Raw genomic sequence first — 17,863 nt, 5'->3', positions numbered from 1 at the left:
GTGAAGAATGCCAAATCCATGGGATTACATAAAAAGAAAACACAGCCAGTGAACAGCATCTCAAGTTGTGGACTTACTGGGGGCTCTCTGAAGACTGGCCCCTGTAGGATTCCCAGTCAAAGCCCTTGCAAGGCGTGCCTGCTGTACTACTCCATCTGGGGGTAGCTGCCTTAACTGCTGCCCCTGCTGGTGCTGCTGTTGTAATTGCTGCAACTGCTGCTGCCTCTGAGCCAGCAACAGAGCAGCCTGGTTTGGACTCAGAGGTTGTGTGCCCTGAGTTACTTCTGGACAAAAATGCAAGGAGGTAATTGTATCGGAATATATCTATTTACAATTTAAAATAACCGTTTCTTAAAGCCTGGAGAGAGAAAATTATCAAGTTGCTGGTCATATATGTATAGATGCATCCATGGGCACAGTTTCTTGACTATGTCCACAGATGAATAGATAACCAGCTGCCTGATAACTACTCAGGCAAAAAGTATAAATTATTCATTTAAGCCTGGAGTGGAACTGGTAGAGCCATGACCAGAAAATAAAACTGCAGACAGAGTCCTTCCAACCTTATTTAATGATATTATTATTCAAAAGATAAAAGGACTCCATCAATGAATACTGAATTATACAGCTAGCATAATTACTCCTTCAAGCAATTATGATGCCAGAAGTTTTTGGAATGATTGGTTGAGTCACTAACAAGTGCAATTCAATTCATCAAAGAAAGCAGTTTACTATAGTTAAGATGATTACACATGCTTCTCTATCCATTAAACTCCCAATTCTCTTGCAAACAGTGAGACTAAAGTGAAAACACTTAAAAGCGCACCTTGTGGAAATCCCATTTGCTGTCGTTGTTGGACCAAATGGTCATATGGATCCAGAGGATTCCTAGATTGTGAAAGCCCTGGTGAAGCACTGGCCACAGAAACAGGCATACGTGTGCTTGCAGCAGTTGTGACTGTTCCAGCAGCTGCCATCACCAACGTAGAAGATGACTGGAGAAGTGGTGAAGACGAAGGAGGGGGTCCATATTGTGATGAAGCCGTTTGCACCACCTGGTTACCACCAACAACCAATCCACCAACTCTTTGCTGAATAAGAAGTCGCATTCGAGAATCTAAGCCCTAAAAATTTCAAAAAACATTCACAGTTAGATGGACACTCCTGGATACTCCCTTCATAATTTGTACAGGCGGGACTAAAATGTTGTTAAAATTAAAATGTCAGGACTAAATATTGCATAATCTCAGCCAACCTCATCACCATTTTAATTTCAATACAAAATTGTACGAGTCAAAAAATTAACTGTGCAATCAACAACATTTAAAAATTGCACATTTATGATTCTTTTTTATGTTATCAAATCTCTTTTTCAAATTTCAGTAAAAACATCTATGGTTACATACATTCATAAATTTAATTCACCAAATAAAATTACAAAAATCCACTTCAATCCATTTTTTACAAATCCCAAAAACATTGGGATTTGAAAACAATGGTGAACCTGTAAGAGAATGTAAGCATTCAGCAAATAAGTTTAGGCTGCCATACCTGGAGATGAGGATCAATTCCTTGAACTGACTGCCTCACAACTGTCCCTCGTAAAGCTGGTCCTCCCACCACAGCCGGTTGGGCAGTGGGCAACCGTGGTCTTGCAACTACCGAGGGCGGGAGTGGGTGCCTGAAAGTAGCATCGCCCGAGGAGATGACTGACATTGGGGCTGGAGACTGAGGCGGCAGAGGTGGGGGTGAGCGCAGATTGGGTGTGGGGGACTGCTGCTGAGGCCCTCCCTGACCTGCCCCATTTGCCGCCGCCACCACCACCCCACGACCCTGCTCAAATGGGATTGACTGCACTATCTGCTGAGTTTGATGGTGCACCTGGTGAGGCGAAGGCTGCTGCTGTGGCTGCTGGGTTTGCTGCACAACCCCTCCTTCAAGGAGGGTGCCTCCACTCACCAACAACTGCTGCCTATCTTCCCCTGTGTTCAAGAAGTTTCATTTCAGCTTGGAGAGATGGGGAATTATTATGGCAGATAAGGGAGTAGATTACAGAAACAGTAATTTTTCTATATTAAAAAGCACTTTGGACTAAAGATGCATTTGCAATGCAGTATGCTATATGAGCCAAGTATTTAAAAAATATTTACATATTTTTTCAGAAAATTATGTCATACATTGGGTATTGTTCAATTAAAATTTCTATTATGATAGAAGGCAGTCTCCTAACCTAATCACCATGGTTAATTAGGCTGATATTGGAGTGTCATAAATCAATTTAATTTTTTAATCATTCATCAAGAAATCCACGATTTGACCCAATTACAGTGATTTATTTGACTTATCCTGCATTCTCATATTCCTAGTCGTGTTATGGTGGCATACAGTGCAAGGCGATATTACTTGTTTGTAAGTCTCATTTATGTCGATATGGTACTGCCTGCCACTATTGTGCGATGTTTTGGATTACTCCTTTAAAGATGACCATGCACAATTGATATTTTCATAATCAGGTTACTTTATAAGCTAGCATTAGTTTCTAGGGGTTCCCTCTTCAGATCCTATTAATAACTTAAGAGTTCTGTCACATTAGCATTTGATAATTCAGCTATTCTCAGCAATTTTTTAGCTTTGTGGATTAACATTTTTTGCAATGGATCCAAAATGCCAGGAGCATGTTCAATATAAGATCTCATCATGTAAGAAAGCACACATCCTGTAATTATTAATCAATGAATTTCTTTACCACAAGCTTCACAAATTCATGTCTCTTCAAAGCTATACTGTGTTTTGTATGTAATTACCCAATGTTAGACACAAGGAGAGGATTATGTCTAAGCATTCCACATGCTTTGAGAAGTCACTCTGAGAGTTGTACAATTTATATTTTCCTTTGCATTGAAATTAGCATATCAGTTCATCACAAGGCGCAAATAAAATCCTGAACACTGTGAGAACTTTCCTCTCTCTAATATTCAAACGTCAATGTAAAATTACCAATTTTCATCATTCCATTCTTTGATTGGGCTGAAATAATGAGCTTTTAACTAATCAGACATGTGATTTTTCACATAAAAGGGAATCCTGGGGATAAAATACACCCATTACCTTATATCTATTGGGAGCTAGGACAGTCGTGACTAGAGGTGAATAAATTCAAGGCTTGGGCAGCACTGAATGCAAAGGCCAAAAGTATATGAGAGAGAACTTAAGTCAAATTAGGAATGTGTTTAATTTAGCAAAGTAACTTTATGCATTATGGAATGAGTTTACTAAAGTATATTCATATTACAATGGACTAGTTGTGAGGATTGATGAGCAAAATTTAACTCAGAAGAGGACAAAAAATGCATCACAATATCCTGCCATGTGCTCTACTGCATCCAGAAAGGGTATTCTGTTTGAGGTTTTTTCCTTCCTCCTATCCCTCATCCCCTCTTGCCAGCCACCCTACCCTCTGCAGCCCTTTTTACTATGGCAATGTAAACTTTAAGTACCCAAAGAGAAGTACAATGTGTTCATTATTACCCTTCCTTTCTCCCGATTAAATTTTTTTGCTATCTCTCACTGCACAGGCAATATTATACATTTTCCTTGTAACCATTACCAGCATTGTTCCTTTACAATATGAAAATGACAAGTTTCATTCTAAATTTCCAAAAAGTGCCACATTGCATGTATTGAAGTTTTCAGTAATACAATAAAAATCACACACAGGGATGAAAAAATAATTATGAAAGTTTACAAAATTAAGAGCCCAAAATGAACTGGGCAAATAAATGATTCTCCCATTGTCTAAATTATATTATTTCCTGAAAACCGGGACTTACATCATCATAAATAAGTTCATAAAATGAAGTAATGACAACACAACCACCAAACAAAATGTTAATAAATAAGCCTGGAAAATTCTTAAGTGTATTAAAGAGCAAAATGATTTGGCAATAAAGGGAAATCAAAGGTGTAATTCGTTAAAAGATGCACTCTTTCCGTACAAAATTATATTTTTAACTAAAATTAATAGAGGTAATATAGACCAATCTAACCTTGTTGCTGCTGTTGCAGCTGTGATGTCCAAATCCGGGGCTGAATGCCTAATTGTGAGTCATTTTCAAACTTCTTGAACTGTTGCCTTTGCAGCAGATCACGTAACTGTCTTGTGACTTCAGGGCCTTGCCCAGCTGCTGCGGTGAATATTTCAGATTCAACCTGCGAAACAACAGGCCTGGGTGTTGCAGGCTGTTGTGCATATGGATCTCCACTTCCACTAGCAGAAGGCCTTGGAGTGGCAGGTTGCTGGGCATATGGGTCAGCCTAGGAAGTAATATCACCCAAAAATGTTAACAAGCCAATTAAGACCTTTAAACTACACTGTAAATAAATTCCAAGGTAACAGACTAATCAAAACATTATCATTATCTCTAATACTTTGAGATCTCTCACTACATAAAATATTCCTCTATGCAGTAATTTATAAAATAAGTTAAAGTAAGAGGTAATTTATGCCGAGTGAAAATTCAAATCACTTTGGGGAGAAATACTCTCTTTGCAATGCAATAAATTGTATCAGGAAAATGTCATAGCAGAATGCATATTTTAAATAACTGCTGGGAACCTCAAAAATTCAGACCATTCCCTCTCATGACACAGTATTCCTTTACCTTTCCTTCACCCCTCACCCCAACCCTAGTATCACTAGCATACCCAGGATCCCCTTTAAAAGTGAAGGGTTGAAAATGAAAATGGTTCACATGCTAATTTTGAACAATTACGACATCTTGTAATCAGCTATAATAAATCAATCCCATGAAAATATTAATACTTTTTTCATGGGATTTTAATGCTACCATGTATTTTAATAGATCTGTGCAGACAGGAGCAACAACAATCACTCTTAGCATGGTCACCCAAGGCTGATAGGTCAACTGGTGAGAGCCAGGCAATTAGTAGTTCAGTGTTTTCAATAATCAGTCATTCAAGGGAGTGCAACTATATTTGAGCATATTAGAGAATCAATGTGACAGGCATGGGTTGAGAATTGCTTGTTCAGAATCAATTAGAAAAAAAAACCAAAACACCATCCTTCAGAAATGGCTAACTTTAGTTTGGGGCATGAACAAAAGCAGGTGGATTCAATCACTTATTTAGGTAATAATTAAGGAGAAAGTGGGAAAACTAGTATAGAGGATAAAAAGAAGAATTTCATTACATAAAGAAGTATTTTTGAAGGAAAGATGACAGGGATCATAAAGTAAAGCCATAAAGAAAAGACTGGTAAAACTTTAATAAGGAATAAAGCACTGCATGATTAACTTAGGCCAGAGGATAAGCATAGACATTAGTTTTTCTGATTTGGATATGGAAGATGAAAAAAGTGAAATGGACAAAAAGGAAAATAAGGAAATAAGTAGTAAATAAATACACCTATGGGAGTTCTGAATAGTCTGTTGGGAGAAATTTAAAGAAGGCAGAAAAAGTGTACACAGGGCATAATGAGTGACAATAGAATGTTGAAGACTGCAACAGGGGGAAGGATGTTGGGTAAATGAAGTGAGGCAGGAAAATAATAGGTCTGCTGGATGGGATGAAGGGAGGCAGGAGGGCTATGGAGTTGAAAAATAGTCAACTATAATAAAGTTTACGAATATTTAATTAGTGGTGCATAAAGAAGCACAAGGATACGCTATAGTGTTTAGATAGTAGACCCATCAAAAATTTACCCTGACCAGCAGACTACCCTAACTAGTAAGAGATGCAATGATATCCAGAATTTCCATCTAATTCTATATATGAGCCAAGAGGGTTTCTCAGCTTAAGAGAAATGGTCAAGCCATATTTAAAGCAAACAAGGTATGAATGACATTAACGCATCCCCATAAACTATGAATGAGCCAATAAGACAATAAAAATATGAGCTTAGTCAAAAAGCATGGAAGTTATTTTATGATTTCCATTTTCAGTTAGATTCTGAATCCCTTGGAATCCAAATGATACTGTGGATAGAAAAGGTAGCCTGTGCAATCCATGATTTACTTCACATTAACAACCATAGCATAATTAAACGGAGGGAATTTCTCTTTACATCAATATTCTAATGCTGTACTCCTCATTCAGGATTCTACTGCGTAGCCTTATTCAAATTCATTATACATGGGTACTTAGAGCCATTCATTAGAAGATATATCAATCAATAATTGAAGGCAACTATAACCAAGAAGTACACCCGATAGGATTTCAAATAATAAAAAATTTTGGGTAGCCCAGATAACACCTAATCCAGGCTACCCCTTGCTCCATAGTTTCGATTTTTAGAGGCTTTGCTATTCTTAAAGGCTCACATTTATATTGTTACTTAAGGTTCCTATCCAGTCTTCGGAGGGAAGGAAATAAACTCAAAATGTAACCCAATGAATAATCACCTGCTGAACTGCATTATGCACCGATCTTGGTGACAGCTGATTGTACAGGGAGACTTGAGGTGGCTGCATTGACTGCTGGGAACGTGCTGGGGTTGGAGGTGGAGGAGGTGGCGGTGGGGGTGGGGGCAAGTTGACCATTCCTGCAAACTGCTGAGGGGGTCCAGCACCCGAAGGCTGTGGTTGCGACCGAGGTGTCGGCGGGGACTGCACGTATGGATCCGTAGCCGGAGTAAGAGGTCGAGATGCCTGCGGGCCCACTCCCTGCTGGCCAGGCTGCATCCCAGGTCGAGGTCCAGGAGAGTGGGAGAGGGGGGAGAGGCCATACCTGGGCCCATGCTGAGGAGATGGCCCCCGGGAGAATGGATCACCCACAACTCCCTCCGCAGACCTTGGCCCTGATGGGGACTGCTGCTGTTGCCTGGGGCCCGCATACATGTCGCCACCCGATGCAAACTGGTCGTGAGGGGAACCAAGAGGTGATGATGGAGCTTGCTGCTGAGGTAGTGGACGACCTTGGGGTGTTGCTGGGTGTGGGGTTGTGGGCGGTGGGGAAAAGGGCTGCTGGGTAGGTGGTGGGGGAGGAGGCAGAGTGAGGGTGCCGCCCCCTTGCTGGGGGAACCCTGCAAGGCGGACGTAATGCTCCTGTTGAGGAGAGCGAGCCTGCCTGGGAGAGGGCAGGTTGAGGCCTCGGGGGCCCATCTCTATTTGGTGCCGAGGAGAGGGTAAAGGCGACATGGGTGGCGGAAATGATGTTGGTCCTGATGCTGACCCAGGACTCTGTGGAGGATGTACTCTGGAAACTTTGATAGGAGGGGTGAATGAGGGGCGTGAGCCAGGAGATGGAGAAGCCAGTGGTGACGGAGAGGCCAGAGGACCCTGACTTGGATCCTGATGGTACGGATGCAAAAGAAGAAACCATATTTTACATGCGCCAAATGAGAGGGTCTGAGACCTACGGGCCTGAGACAGTCACTCATAATTTTATGATTTACCAGAGGCTGAGTTACCAGGTTTCTCCAGTGCATGCCAGTCCCATGTGACACATGATATCACATTACACTTGCATTACTGAAACATGGCAATTGTTTATCCTTCAGTAAGAACGTCATAGAATAGTTTAAAAGAACGTCATAGAATTCAATATGAATTCAATGGCTGCTATGTTTGAACACATGTGACAGTGTTATAAAAAAGATGAAATAACAGTAGGTTAAACAAGTTTTAGTTAAACTATATGCTCACTAATATCATGCCACTAAAACACCAACAGCATAACAAAATATTCTCTTAATTTTACAAGGATGAAGGTCATTATGCATGATATCCACTGAATTATTTTTCAATCTTTGTCCGACAAATTATTGAAATAGGTAAGTAATCAGTTTAAGGAAGTGCTCATATTGATTTTTTAACTACATTCCAAGGCTAGGGAGAGACATTCTTGTGAAAGCTAACTCCATAGATGATGATAATTCTGTGTTTTTCTTCTGCTGAGCTGATTATCTGAATCATGCAAACAAAATAAATCTATGCCATACACACACGATAATATACCAAGAATGGATTTCAATCGCTTGAGTTTGCCATTCAGTAATAGAGATCTTTATGAAATGCCAACTACTTCTTTGCATTTCTTCAAAAATTTGAGATTGCTTTGTCCTCTAGCTCCATTTCATAGTAATCGATGAAAGGTAACTGGTAAAAGAAAATGGGTAATAAATTCATACAACGTACTAAAAATCACTTGAATACCAGTATGCGGAGTGATGTAATAGGTAATCATACATGCTATATGATTAAATTGTCTAGATAACTCCTAAGTATACATGTATAATTGTCTGCTTAAATATGGCTGTCATCACCCAGAGATTGCACATAGGTTTGCAATTATAAATTATTTTCAATTCTCTGCCTACACCCTCACCTCAATTACTACGGATAATAGATGCTCTTGTTTCCTGATTTGAAAAACTTTATTCATTCCTCTGCCTTTGCAGTTACAATAGTTTATGTTGCATATAAATTAATTTCTTTGAATATTTTAAATTAGGAATAAATTTAGCAAGTTTTAAATGATGCACTTCACTGCAGGAAATTATTTTAGCTGATTTAAGGAAATGAATCACTGATTGAAGCACTTTTCTACTTGATTACATCATCATCAGGTCATCAGACCTGATGATGATGTAATACATCGAAACCCGGTCGTAAAATAAAAAATTTTATCAAGTGGAAACGTGCTTCAATCAGTTATTCATTATGTTCGACTTCCACCACATCATGCCTGAAGCTACTCAATTTATTATGATTTAAGGAAGCTGTGCTTCTGGAGTAGGTTAAAGCATTTTTTCTAGCCGATGGTATAGAGGAAAGGTCTCCTTTCAATTGTCATGAAATTGCATGCAGATGTGATACTGTGAATACTGCCATTCACAGTCAGTCATCAATAGATAAAAACTATTGTGATCACAATTTGAAATTATAAACAGCATTTCTGCATGAGCTGGTATTCAATTTAACATGGGATATAGTACAAGATTCACAACAAATTGACTGTGAAGGGAGAAAGAAAAATATTTTATGACTTTTTATCACCTATTTCTATTGAACAACACTGTCACAAGTCCTAACGCAAAAAGTGTCACACATTACTGCTTAAAAAAGATAGAAAAAGCTGAGTCTCTTTACCTGCCCAGTAGCTACTTGAAGTTGGGTGGTTAGTGATGCTGAAGGCTGATCTTGAGGAAATGGACCTTCTACTGATATCTGTCGGTGAACTCTGGCCATTGCTATATGGAAAAAATGTACAATTAAATTCAAAAGTCACTTTCTCATGATACTAGTGCTAGGAGGATTATTTCATACAACAAAATATGTCCAGGGCACGGCTGGTTAGAAACATGTTATAGCTCAAAAATTTAAATCCAATTAGCAGATACAAAACCATAATTAACATTTGAAATACACTATTTTTCAAACAGGTTAATAAAATCAATTAAGAAAACATGTTAAAATATTTAAGAGATTATTTCACCTATATCATTATTGCCTAGCTTATAAATTGACCCTTACCTCATTTATCAGCCAAATAGGGAATTATTTCTCTTTATTACGCATGTTAACACATACACACCTAACTATAAGTAGTATCCAAAGTGACTTGATTTTGTTTCATTTTGTTACAAGAAACTGACATTTAATGTGGTTAAATGCTTTATTTTAACACACAGAAGAAAAACTGATTTAGGACAGATTGCAATTTTTTAAATCTTAATTCTAGAAGTGGTGGCATAAAACTTTACCATGTAATTCATTAATTTAAACTTTCAACTCCACAGACTGTATTATTTTCAACCGAATACCATTATTCATGAATTACCTTTATTTAATGCATCTTTTTTTTTCCTTTTTTCATCGATACAGACCAATATAAATTGGTAGAAATAGCCTGGGACCCAAATTTCACAGCACTTTGATGATGCCAACATTCAATGGCACTAACCTTGCACCCTCTGCTCCTGAATGTTCAGTTGCTGCTGCTGTGCTTGCTGTTGCCGAAGAGCTTGCAACTGCTTCCACTGACGCTCCTGCTCAGCCTCTCTACTGCTTTTCTGTTGCTGCAAAATCTTGTCTTGATCCTGTTATGGGAATATCAGTCAAGTAAAACATATATTCACCAATTAAGATGAAAACAGAGCCTACTAAGCATTTCAATTGTTAAAATTTTAATATGATTTTAAGGTAATTAAAATTTTAAGATTCAAATCCAGCACTAATAAATTAATAACAAATATTATGAGATTAACTTTCAAAAATTATAACTGCAACTATTAGCAATTCTACATTATATAGGCTACACTACACATTCTGAGAAAAGTAAGAGTTACTTGAAAATAAATTACAGCACTTAAAAATAAGGATGTCAGTATAATGAGTAAAAGAACAATTAAAAAAATAATCATTCACTCATTAATGTGCATTTGTTAAAAATATCTCACAAAACCATGTGAATTATGTCACTTACTCCAACTGTGCACCCGGAAGATGTATTTAATGTAGAATTTAAAGCAAAGAAATCACTCAACATCACAAAAAAGTAAGTTAATTTCAAGCTGTGCATAGCAAGACCAACAGGTCATTATTCATTTTTTCACCATGTATGAAATCTGATATAGCTACTTAAATAAGCATAGTGCAAGAGAACTTTTCTTCACCTCTCACGATATGTGCCATCATAGAAAAGACAAAACCAAGAAACACTAATAAGAAGGTTAAAAATAAATACATATCTTTAACCATTTAATCATTAACAGTGTATGCTAGCCCATTCATAATTTAAGGTGGACATTTAAGTCTTTGAAGTAGCATTTGCCATGCAATATGTGAATTACCTCAAGGCAAAACAGAGACAATTATCAGAAAACATGATAATAGCCTTGAAATTTGGTTTTCTAAATATATAGCCAAATATATATTATACAAGGGTTTTCCTTAAACAGCAAAATTTGGTTATATTGTGGGTTTTATAGAATACAGATTACAGCCACATTATTACAGACGAATGTATGGGAAACACTAAAAATATCGGTAAAAAGAATTTTTATTACTTTTTAATTTTTACTTATTTATGAGCAGATTACCATAAAATGCAGTGTTATACAATTAAAATGCATGCCCTACTTAAACAACAGCTATTAAAATATACTGATATTTTCTTTGGGTGTAATACCTCAGAGCATTTCTTGGGCACTTACACATTAATGATTTGCCATTATAAAATTTTAAGATATCACAAATGCTCTCCATAGCCAACTTATCATTTTACTTTTATAAGATTTACCACTCTTTTTATGGAATACCATTCCAGACTTTTCCCCAAATTTCCTGACAAACATAACTTCCTTGTTCTTGATTTTCCCTCATATCTTTGGAATATGATTTGGCATTTCCTTTGTGGATCATACCTTATCACTGGTATCAATGAGGTTGAGCAGGACCAATAACTATGGGTCCTGCTCATAATATGAGCCATGGAAAACACAAACTGAATTCACAACAAAATATCTCATTTGTGGTAAAATTTGCCCATTTACCTATATTTTCAAATTTTATTCCCAACTTTTTCTTGATTTTCCCTGACCAAGTGGCCATTTCTCCATTGCCATCCAGTTTTAGGTGTACCAAGCTAACATTTTTCTCCCATCCTTGATTCTTGCAAAATAAAACCGTTCTTGTATGTCTTAGAAATAAAGCCACAACTTTTTTATCCACTATTTCAGAACAAAACAGGAGTTTTTCTGTCTCTATGCCCCAGGATCAATGGCTTACAGTCTATTAGCATAAACTAATGAAGCTTAACCAAGATATATCTTCTCCAGAATCCAAAAGATCATCTCTATCTATGCCAGCATTTCCCTCTCCTCCCCCAACATTACAAGTCTCCTATACTATCATCAACTAAAGCTAAGTACTTTGACCAGTATTTTTGAATTGCAGTAGAACTCACACTCTTTCATGTGAATACTATTTCACAAGGCATATACTTCTAGTTAACTGTTTTCAGAGATGGCAGTACTTGCAGCCTTGACCCTTTGCTGAGCACATAGGTATTTGTTGGTAATAATAGTTCTACACTTTCAACATATCTCACTTGAAGAACTCAGATGAGGGATGTGCAGGAGAGTTATCTGGGAATACAGTCAACCCTTCCTAATCCACACCTGGCTAATTCAGACAAGTCCAGCCATGTACAGCAGGTGGCTAATTTAAGGGGTCAAAAGAGGTAGAACTGCTGTACTCTACCAAAAAACACATTTTGCAAGTGTCTACGAATATGGTTGAAAATAATCATAATATTTCAATTAATGCTACATGAAACAATTCACTTGCTCAAGTAAACATCACACATTTTAAAGGTGTGACAATACTATTACTTAGGGAGTCTACCGATTGAGGTACATATTAGAAGGACACATTTCTTTACCGCTCCTAACAACCTGACACCTGATGCCAAAATATACCCTTTTTTTAATTCTGCATAACTCTTACTGCCCCTGTATTCTGTCCAATATCCCTACTCTTGTACTACCCTTCCTTGCTTGCCAAGCATTTTCCCCTCTTTCACAGTCTTCAACATCTCATTGCCAATTAAAATGTTCTGCATCCACCTTTCATGTCACCTGTGTATCTATGCCAACAATCCCCTCTCCTCCCCCACCTATACCAGCACTTCCTCATTTACTTTTCATTCTGTCCATTTCATCCCTTCCATAATTTTCCACACACATTCCATCTTGCTTCAATGACCCTTTTTCCACACCGTACAAAACCATGCTCCATATCAAAGTTTTCACTTATCATTTCTTAGCTTTCTTACTCAACATCCTTCTCATCAATTCCTTCCCCCTCGTGAAAGCTTCCAGGCTTTATGCAATTCTTCCTCTTGTGTTCCCATTTTAGTACAAAACACTTCTAAGATAGGTTAACTGTTCTACCTGTCCCAGTTTCCCTCTTTGTTTTAAGATTTTAACTTAGCCTTTCTCTTTTTCAAAACTCTCATAATCTTAGTTTTGAGGTTTCCGAGAAAGAGGAAGGCAAAGCTCAGACATGGCATGTACTTAAAATAGATGGATAATTCTTTTCATGTGATTTCCTATCCTCCATATACGTAGGCACCTAATGACTATGAGATCTTAGCATCAAACAAAGTGAACATTCTTTAGAAATTTTATGGAATGTTTTGATTGGGAGTTGGGTATGATTTGGCACTATCTGATCAGAAAAGGGAGAAGACTAAGGTCCATCTATTTGTTTTTAGATTTGAATTTTCTATTAAATGGAATCTCAGGTTCAAAAGATTATGCCACTATATAAGGCAAAAGATGGCAAGATGCCACCAACAAGTGGTACATGCATAAATGATCACACACACTTCAAAATACTGATATACATAATTAAGCATAAAAAACAAGCTAAACACTTGCATACAGAAACCTTCATTGCAAGTAGTGCTAGGCTGTGCCAGTTGATGAGGTATAAATACATACAGGCGATCCCTGAGTTACATAATTAATAAGTTCTGACACTGGCCGCCTAAGTTAAAATTTCTAAAGTTGAAAATTATTCTGGTTATAGATAGATAGCAGTCTTCATTTTGGGGTAAGAATGAGACCATGGAGTCTCTTATACCACCTATGGTAGGGGAAAAGAAATGCAACAAATAACTCAATGCAAAGTTCATGCAGTATACCATGAATGATTCAAGAAATCATTTGTGTTTCTTTCCCTAATTAATGCAAACAAATATCCCTGATAAGTTCAACTTTAAAAATTGCTAATTAGGATATATACCCTGTAAATAAAACCAAATCATTGTTTCCGCCACCATAGTATTTCTAACACTATGGGAAATACCAAGTTTTTATGACAATTTTGCAAACACAGTATGTGGTATTACTTGGACCCCTACTCAGATCACTCACTTGCTTTCTTCTCCTTTCAAGCTCTCAAACATAGTCAGCAATTAATCTCACTGGGATGCCAACAATACCACGGCCACCCACTCTCAACAAAATCATCAGCAATTGCTTCTTCATTTAACTCAATTGCCTCTGCTTGTAAGTCACCCAGACAATGAAACATCTGAACAAACTGCCTTACAAATATTTTTAGCATCACTATACCTTAACTTGTTTCTAGTAAGACATTTTGTCAACCACTCGAACCACAAATGATTGTAAGTTCATGTCTTTGTGGTTGTTCAAAACTGTTCCCCAGGAATCCCTAACAAACTCCCAGAATAAGTTTGATTTTGAATAAATTCTCTCAAATTGCTCAATTCAAGGCAAAATAATTTAGATACTCCAATAAATTTATCCTTAGGAAGAGGTGAGCTGCACAGCCAACACGAAAATGCCGTGTAAATGTCATCAGGTATGTACATTGGTTTGGACGCTGTGGTGTAATTGTGGAAAACTACTTGCGTGAATCTCTTCAGAATACAAGCCACACAAATCTCAAGTTCACAGGAAATGATGCCCAGTGATGGGTTTACTGGCTCATTAATATGGTTCAGAAACAACGCAACAACATTCACGCGGTTGCGTCTCTTCCTGTCCAATTACCCATTTTGTCATAAGTCTTCACATACATATGATAACTTGTAGTTTGCTGGTAGGTGCATTAAGATAAAGTCACCACTATGTTACTTGCTAATAAGGATGAAAATAAACTGAATCAATCATACATTTCATTAGAGTATAGACAACTTGAGGTCATGCCTTTTTGTATTTTATTATGTTCCTGATTTCTGACTACCTTTCTCTTGTTCACAGATATGATGTTTACAAGCCAGGTAACATCTGCATTGAATTGTGTTGATATACATTATTGGCCTTCAGTTATAACAAAGCCATTGCATTCTAGGCTGCAAAAATTGTAAATCAACTGTGTAAGGGATTTATCATTGCAATGCAATTTGTTATATCTACAAATTTTAATGTTGAGAGTGGATTAATTAGAATTTCATTGACCAGGATAAAACTCCTTATCCATTTGCACAATGAAGATTCTACTACAATCAGTAGCATAATTTTTTTTCTTTAAATGTTATTTCCTCAAATTCAAAATACATGTAATTAGTAGTTCAAAAATCTTAGTCATCTTTAGTTTCCCGCTGATGTATAACATGGACAGTGACAGTAAAAAGTAAGATATCATTGTTCTTAAAGTGTTACCTTAATGGTACGAGTTTATCAACAGATAGGGTTCACATTGTCAGCAGTGAAGAATAATTAATGATGAACTAAATGTCAGGGAATTTTTAATAACTTTAATATCAATCTCTTAATTCTATACGAAAATTTTTGCATCAAATTGTTCAGTATGAGAACCATTTTATTAGTACTTATTGCACCAATTTCAAGAAAGGAATTGTTAATATTTGTAATTACAACCCTGTAAGATATTTAATTGATAAAATATGAAAAAGCACTTAGATAATTTTTTTCCTTGCCACTTCAATTTTAGAGATGAAATTTTTCTGCAGATCACCTAAAATTGTTAAGTCAAGGTTTCACTATATAAAATGCTTACAATTCACAAATTAAAGAACAAGCCACTGCATTTTCCCCGGGTGAAAATTGACTAAAAATTTGCTTAAGATGAAAATACAACAAAATAATAACGATAAGTAATGTATTCATTTAACAAGTGCCAACTGAGATGAAGTAAAAATGGATTTGAAGTTTTTGAGGGCCTGAAGAAAAATCACAAGGGTGTGACTAAGTTGTGAATGTCAGTAGATGACACTTTATACAGTAATTTTGAGAGTGGTAATAAAAAGTTATGTAAACTAAAAATTCCTGAGATCTAAGGATAGAAGTGTTCAACCTAGCTCACTGCATTAACTTAACTTGAGTTGACAACACTATGCGCAAAACTTGTAATGTGAATGAGTAATTATGTAAACCATTAATCTAAGACTTATATCAACATTGAAATTTTTCTTTTGCCACTGGAAAGTGCCACAAATCTGCACTACAAAACAAAAATGTATTAATATCACTCAAAAACATGTAACCACATCCACAATAACTAATGCACCATGAAAATGCCATTGGAAAGGCATAGCAGCACTGTAAACTTCAATCTCTCTACAGACCAGTGACTGAGGGATGAAGACAGCTCTAGTATACACTATGCTCTAGCACACTATTTGAATAAAAAAACTGGTATTGCAAAAGCCATGTAAATAAAATACAAATGGACAACTTAACTTAGCCAACCAGGACCAAAAGAACTACGAAATTTAAATTAGTGCTAACTGCTATTGGTAAACATAACCATGCATCATTAACCACTTCCATCCCCACACAGAAGAATACCACATTAGTAGATACAAAAATTGCCTCATTTGCATTGCAACATAAGAATTAGTAAACAGCAACAAAACACTGCAATGAAGAGAAGCCGCATACTAAAGATGTACATTAAACATTTACAAAACGATATCAGCCAAAACTTCTAGATAAGACAACAATAATTTCTTGCTTTTCCCTCTTTTCCCAGCAATAATTTTAATTTATAAAATAATGGAAAAGGAGTAATCATTAGCAGGTAGTAACATTAAGCCACTACCAGAAACATGGACACCTGATGAAGACTGGCAGCTGATCACACAAATAAATTGGATCAGAAACACACCACATCAAGAAGAAAACGTGCAGCAGAAACCATGAAAACCAACCACCCTCTTTAACTATTAAAAAGAACAAACTCCCTGATACTATCAACAAGAGTCTGCGATGAAATCATAAAACAGTACAGCACAAATTTTTATCATCATGCCTGTTAGGAATCAGAGCACCACTGAAGCAGACAGCATGATCACCAAGTGTAACCGGAACGAATCTCAAAAGAGCGACCAAAAGGGTGGTCTCTTGGTGAGCAGAAGGAACGAATGGGGGAGGGGTCCAAAGGACAGAGTAAAACTTAAACAGAAATGGGAGCAGGGGGAAGGAAATTGGTGGCTGGAGCCAATAGGAATGCCCTTTTCTTGCATGCATCCAGAATAGGCAGAATTAAGTGAACATAAAAAGTCTACAGAACACCACTTCAAGAAGAAAAAGGAGAGTAAGAAAAATAACACATCAAAGTAAACCTTGATCACTGAGCTCACCATCGATGCAGGGAGATCATATGTTTCCTGCCCTAGGGATGGGAGGGTTCTCATGATTTCAGAGGGTGTCAGCACTCGGATTTGCTGGTCGCTATTGCTCCCCGACAACAACCGTTCTACCGATGGCTGCCCCCCGTCCCCTGCCGGCCTGGGCGGTGACCCCACTGTCCCTGGCCCCCCCGCTGGTCCCCTCAGCAGCGCTGCCGTCTGTGGGCCAAGGGGGGGCTGGGGAGCAGGGGGGGGCTGAGACGATGATGGTGTGGGAGAGGGGACAGACGTGGCCACGGGTGGCGGTGGAGGCACAACGGCAGTGGCAGCAGCGGAGTGGACTACTGTTGGGGGAGGTGGCGTCCGTCTGGGGGGTTGAGAGGACTGGGACGGTGGACCCAGGGGTGTTGGGGAGGAAGTTGGGTCAGGGGTTGTGGTTAGGTTAGGCCGCTGGCCAGGAGAAGCAGTCAGTTTTAAAGGGAACGACCCAAACATAAAATGTGCCCCCCCCACTTGAAACACTTTGTTGTTTCATTACAATGACCAGCCATATCAAACATTAAAGCATCTCACTTCCCAGCATAAAAGAATTGTCATACATTTATGGAAAAATATTCATACAACTTGAAAGGGGGAGAAACTAAAGCAACTCTGGGATCACAACACAAAGCACACAATTCAAATATCCCCAAGAGCAGATATTTCAAGTTTAGCACCCACAATAGCACTGAGAACACACACAATGGACAAGGAAAAAAGCACACTGGTTTCTGAACAA

The 17,863-nt window shown here is 37.7% G+C and overlaps 1 protein-coding gene across 1 annotated transcript in view; it reads right to left on the bottom strand.

The window, feature by feature from the left end:
• The window catches only part of LOC139690481 (histone-lysine N-methyltransferase 2C-like), a 128,126-nt gene that overhangs the window by 65,010 nt on the left and 45,253 nt on the right, over positions 1–17,863 (bottom strand). Inside the window, exons 29-36 of the mRNA XM_071587938.1 lie at positions 17,098–17,535; positions 9,922–10,057; positions 9,108–9,208; positions 6,420–7,307; positions 4,047–4,314; positions 1,552–1,982; positions 827–1,124; positions 78–284 (exon numbers count right to left, since the gene is read on the bottom strand). Coding sequence (XP_071444039.1) covers positions 78–284; positions 827–1,124; positions 1,552–1,982; positions 4,047–4,314; positions 6,420–7,307; positions 9,108–9,208; positions 9,922–10,057; positions 17,098–17,535 — 2,767 coding nt within the window. The remainder of the gene's footprint in view (positions 1–77; positions 285–826; positions 1,125–1,551; positions 1,983–4,046; positions 4,315–6,419; positions 7,308–9,107; positions 9,209–9,921; positions 10,058–17,097; positions 17,536–17,863) is intronic.

This window comes from Hetaerina americana, unplaced genomic scaffold (assembly GCF_022747635.1).
Source record: "Hetaerina americana unplaced genomic scaffold, ioHetAmer1.1.p SCAF_3, whole genome shotgun sequence".
In the NCBI taxonomy this organism is placed as follows: domain Eukaryota; kingdom Metazoa; phylum Arthropoda; class Insecta; order Odonata; family Calopterygidae; genus Hetaerina; species Hetaerina americana.
The sequence above is the reverse complement of the archived record's forward strand: the minus strand, read 5'-3'. Positions and strand labels throughout refer to the sequence as shown.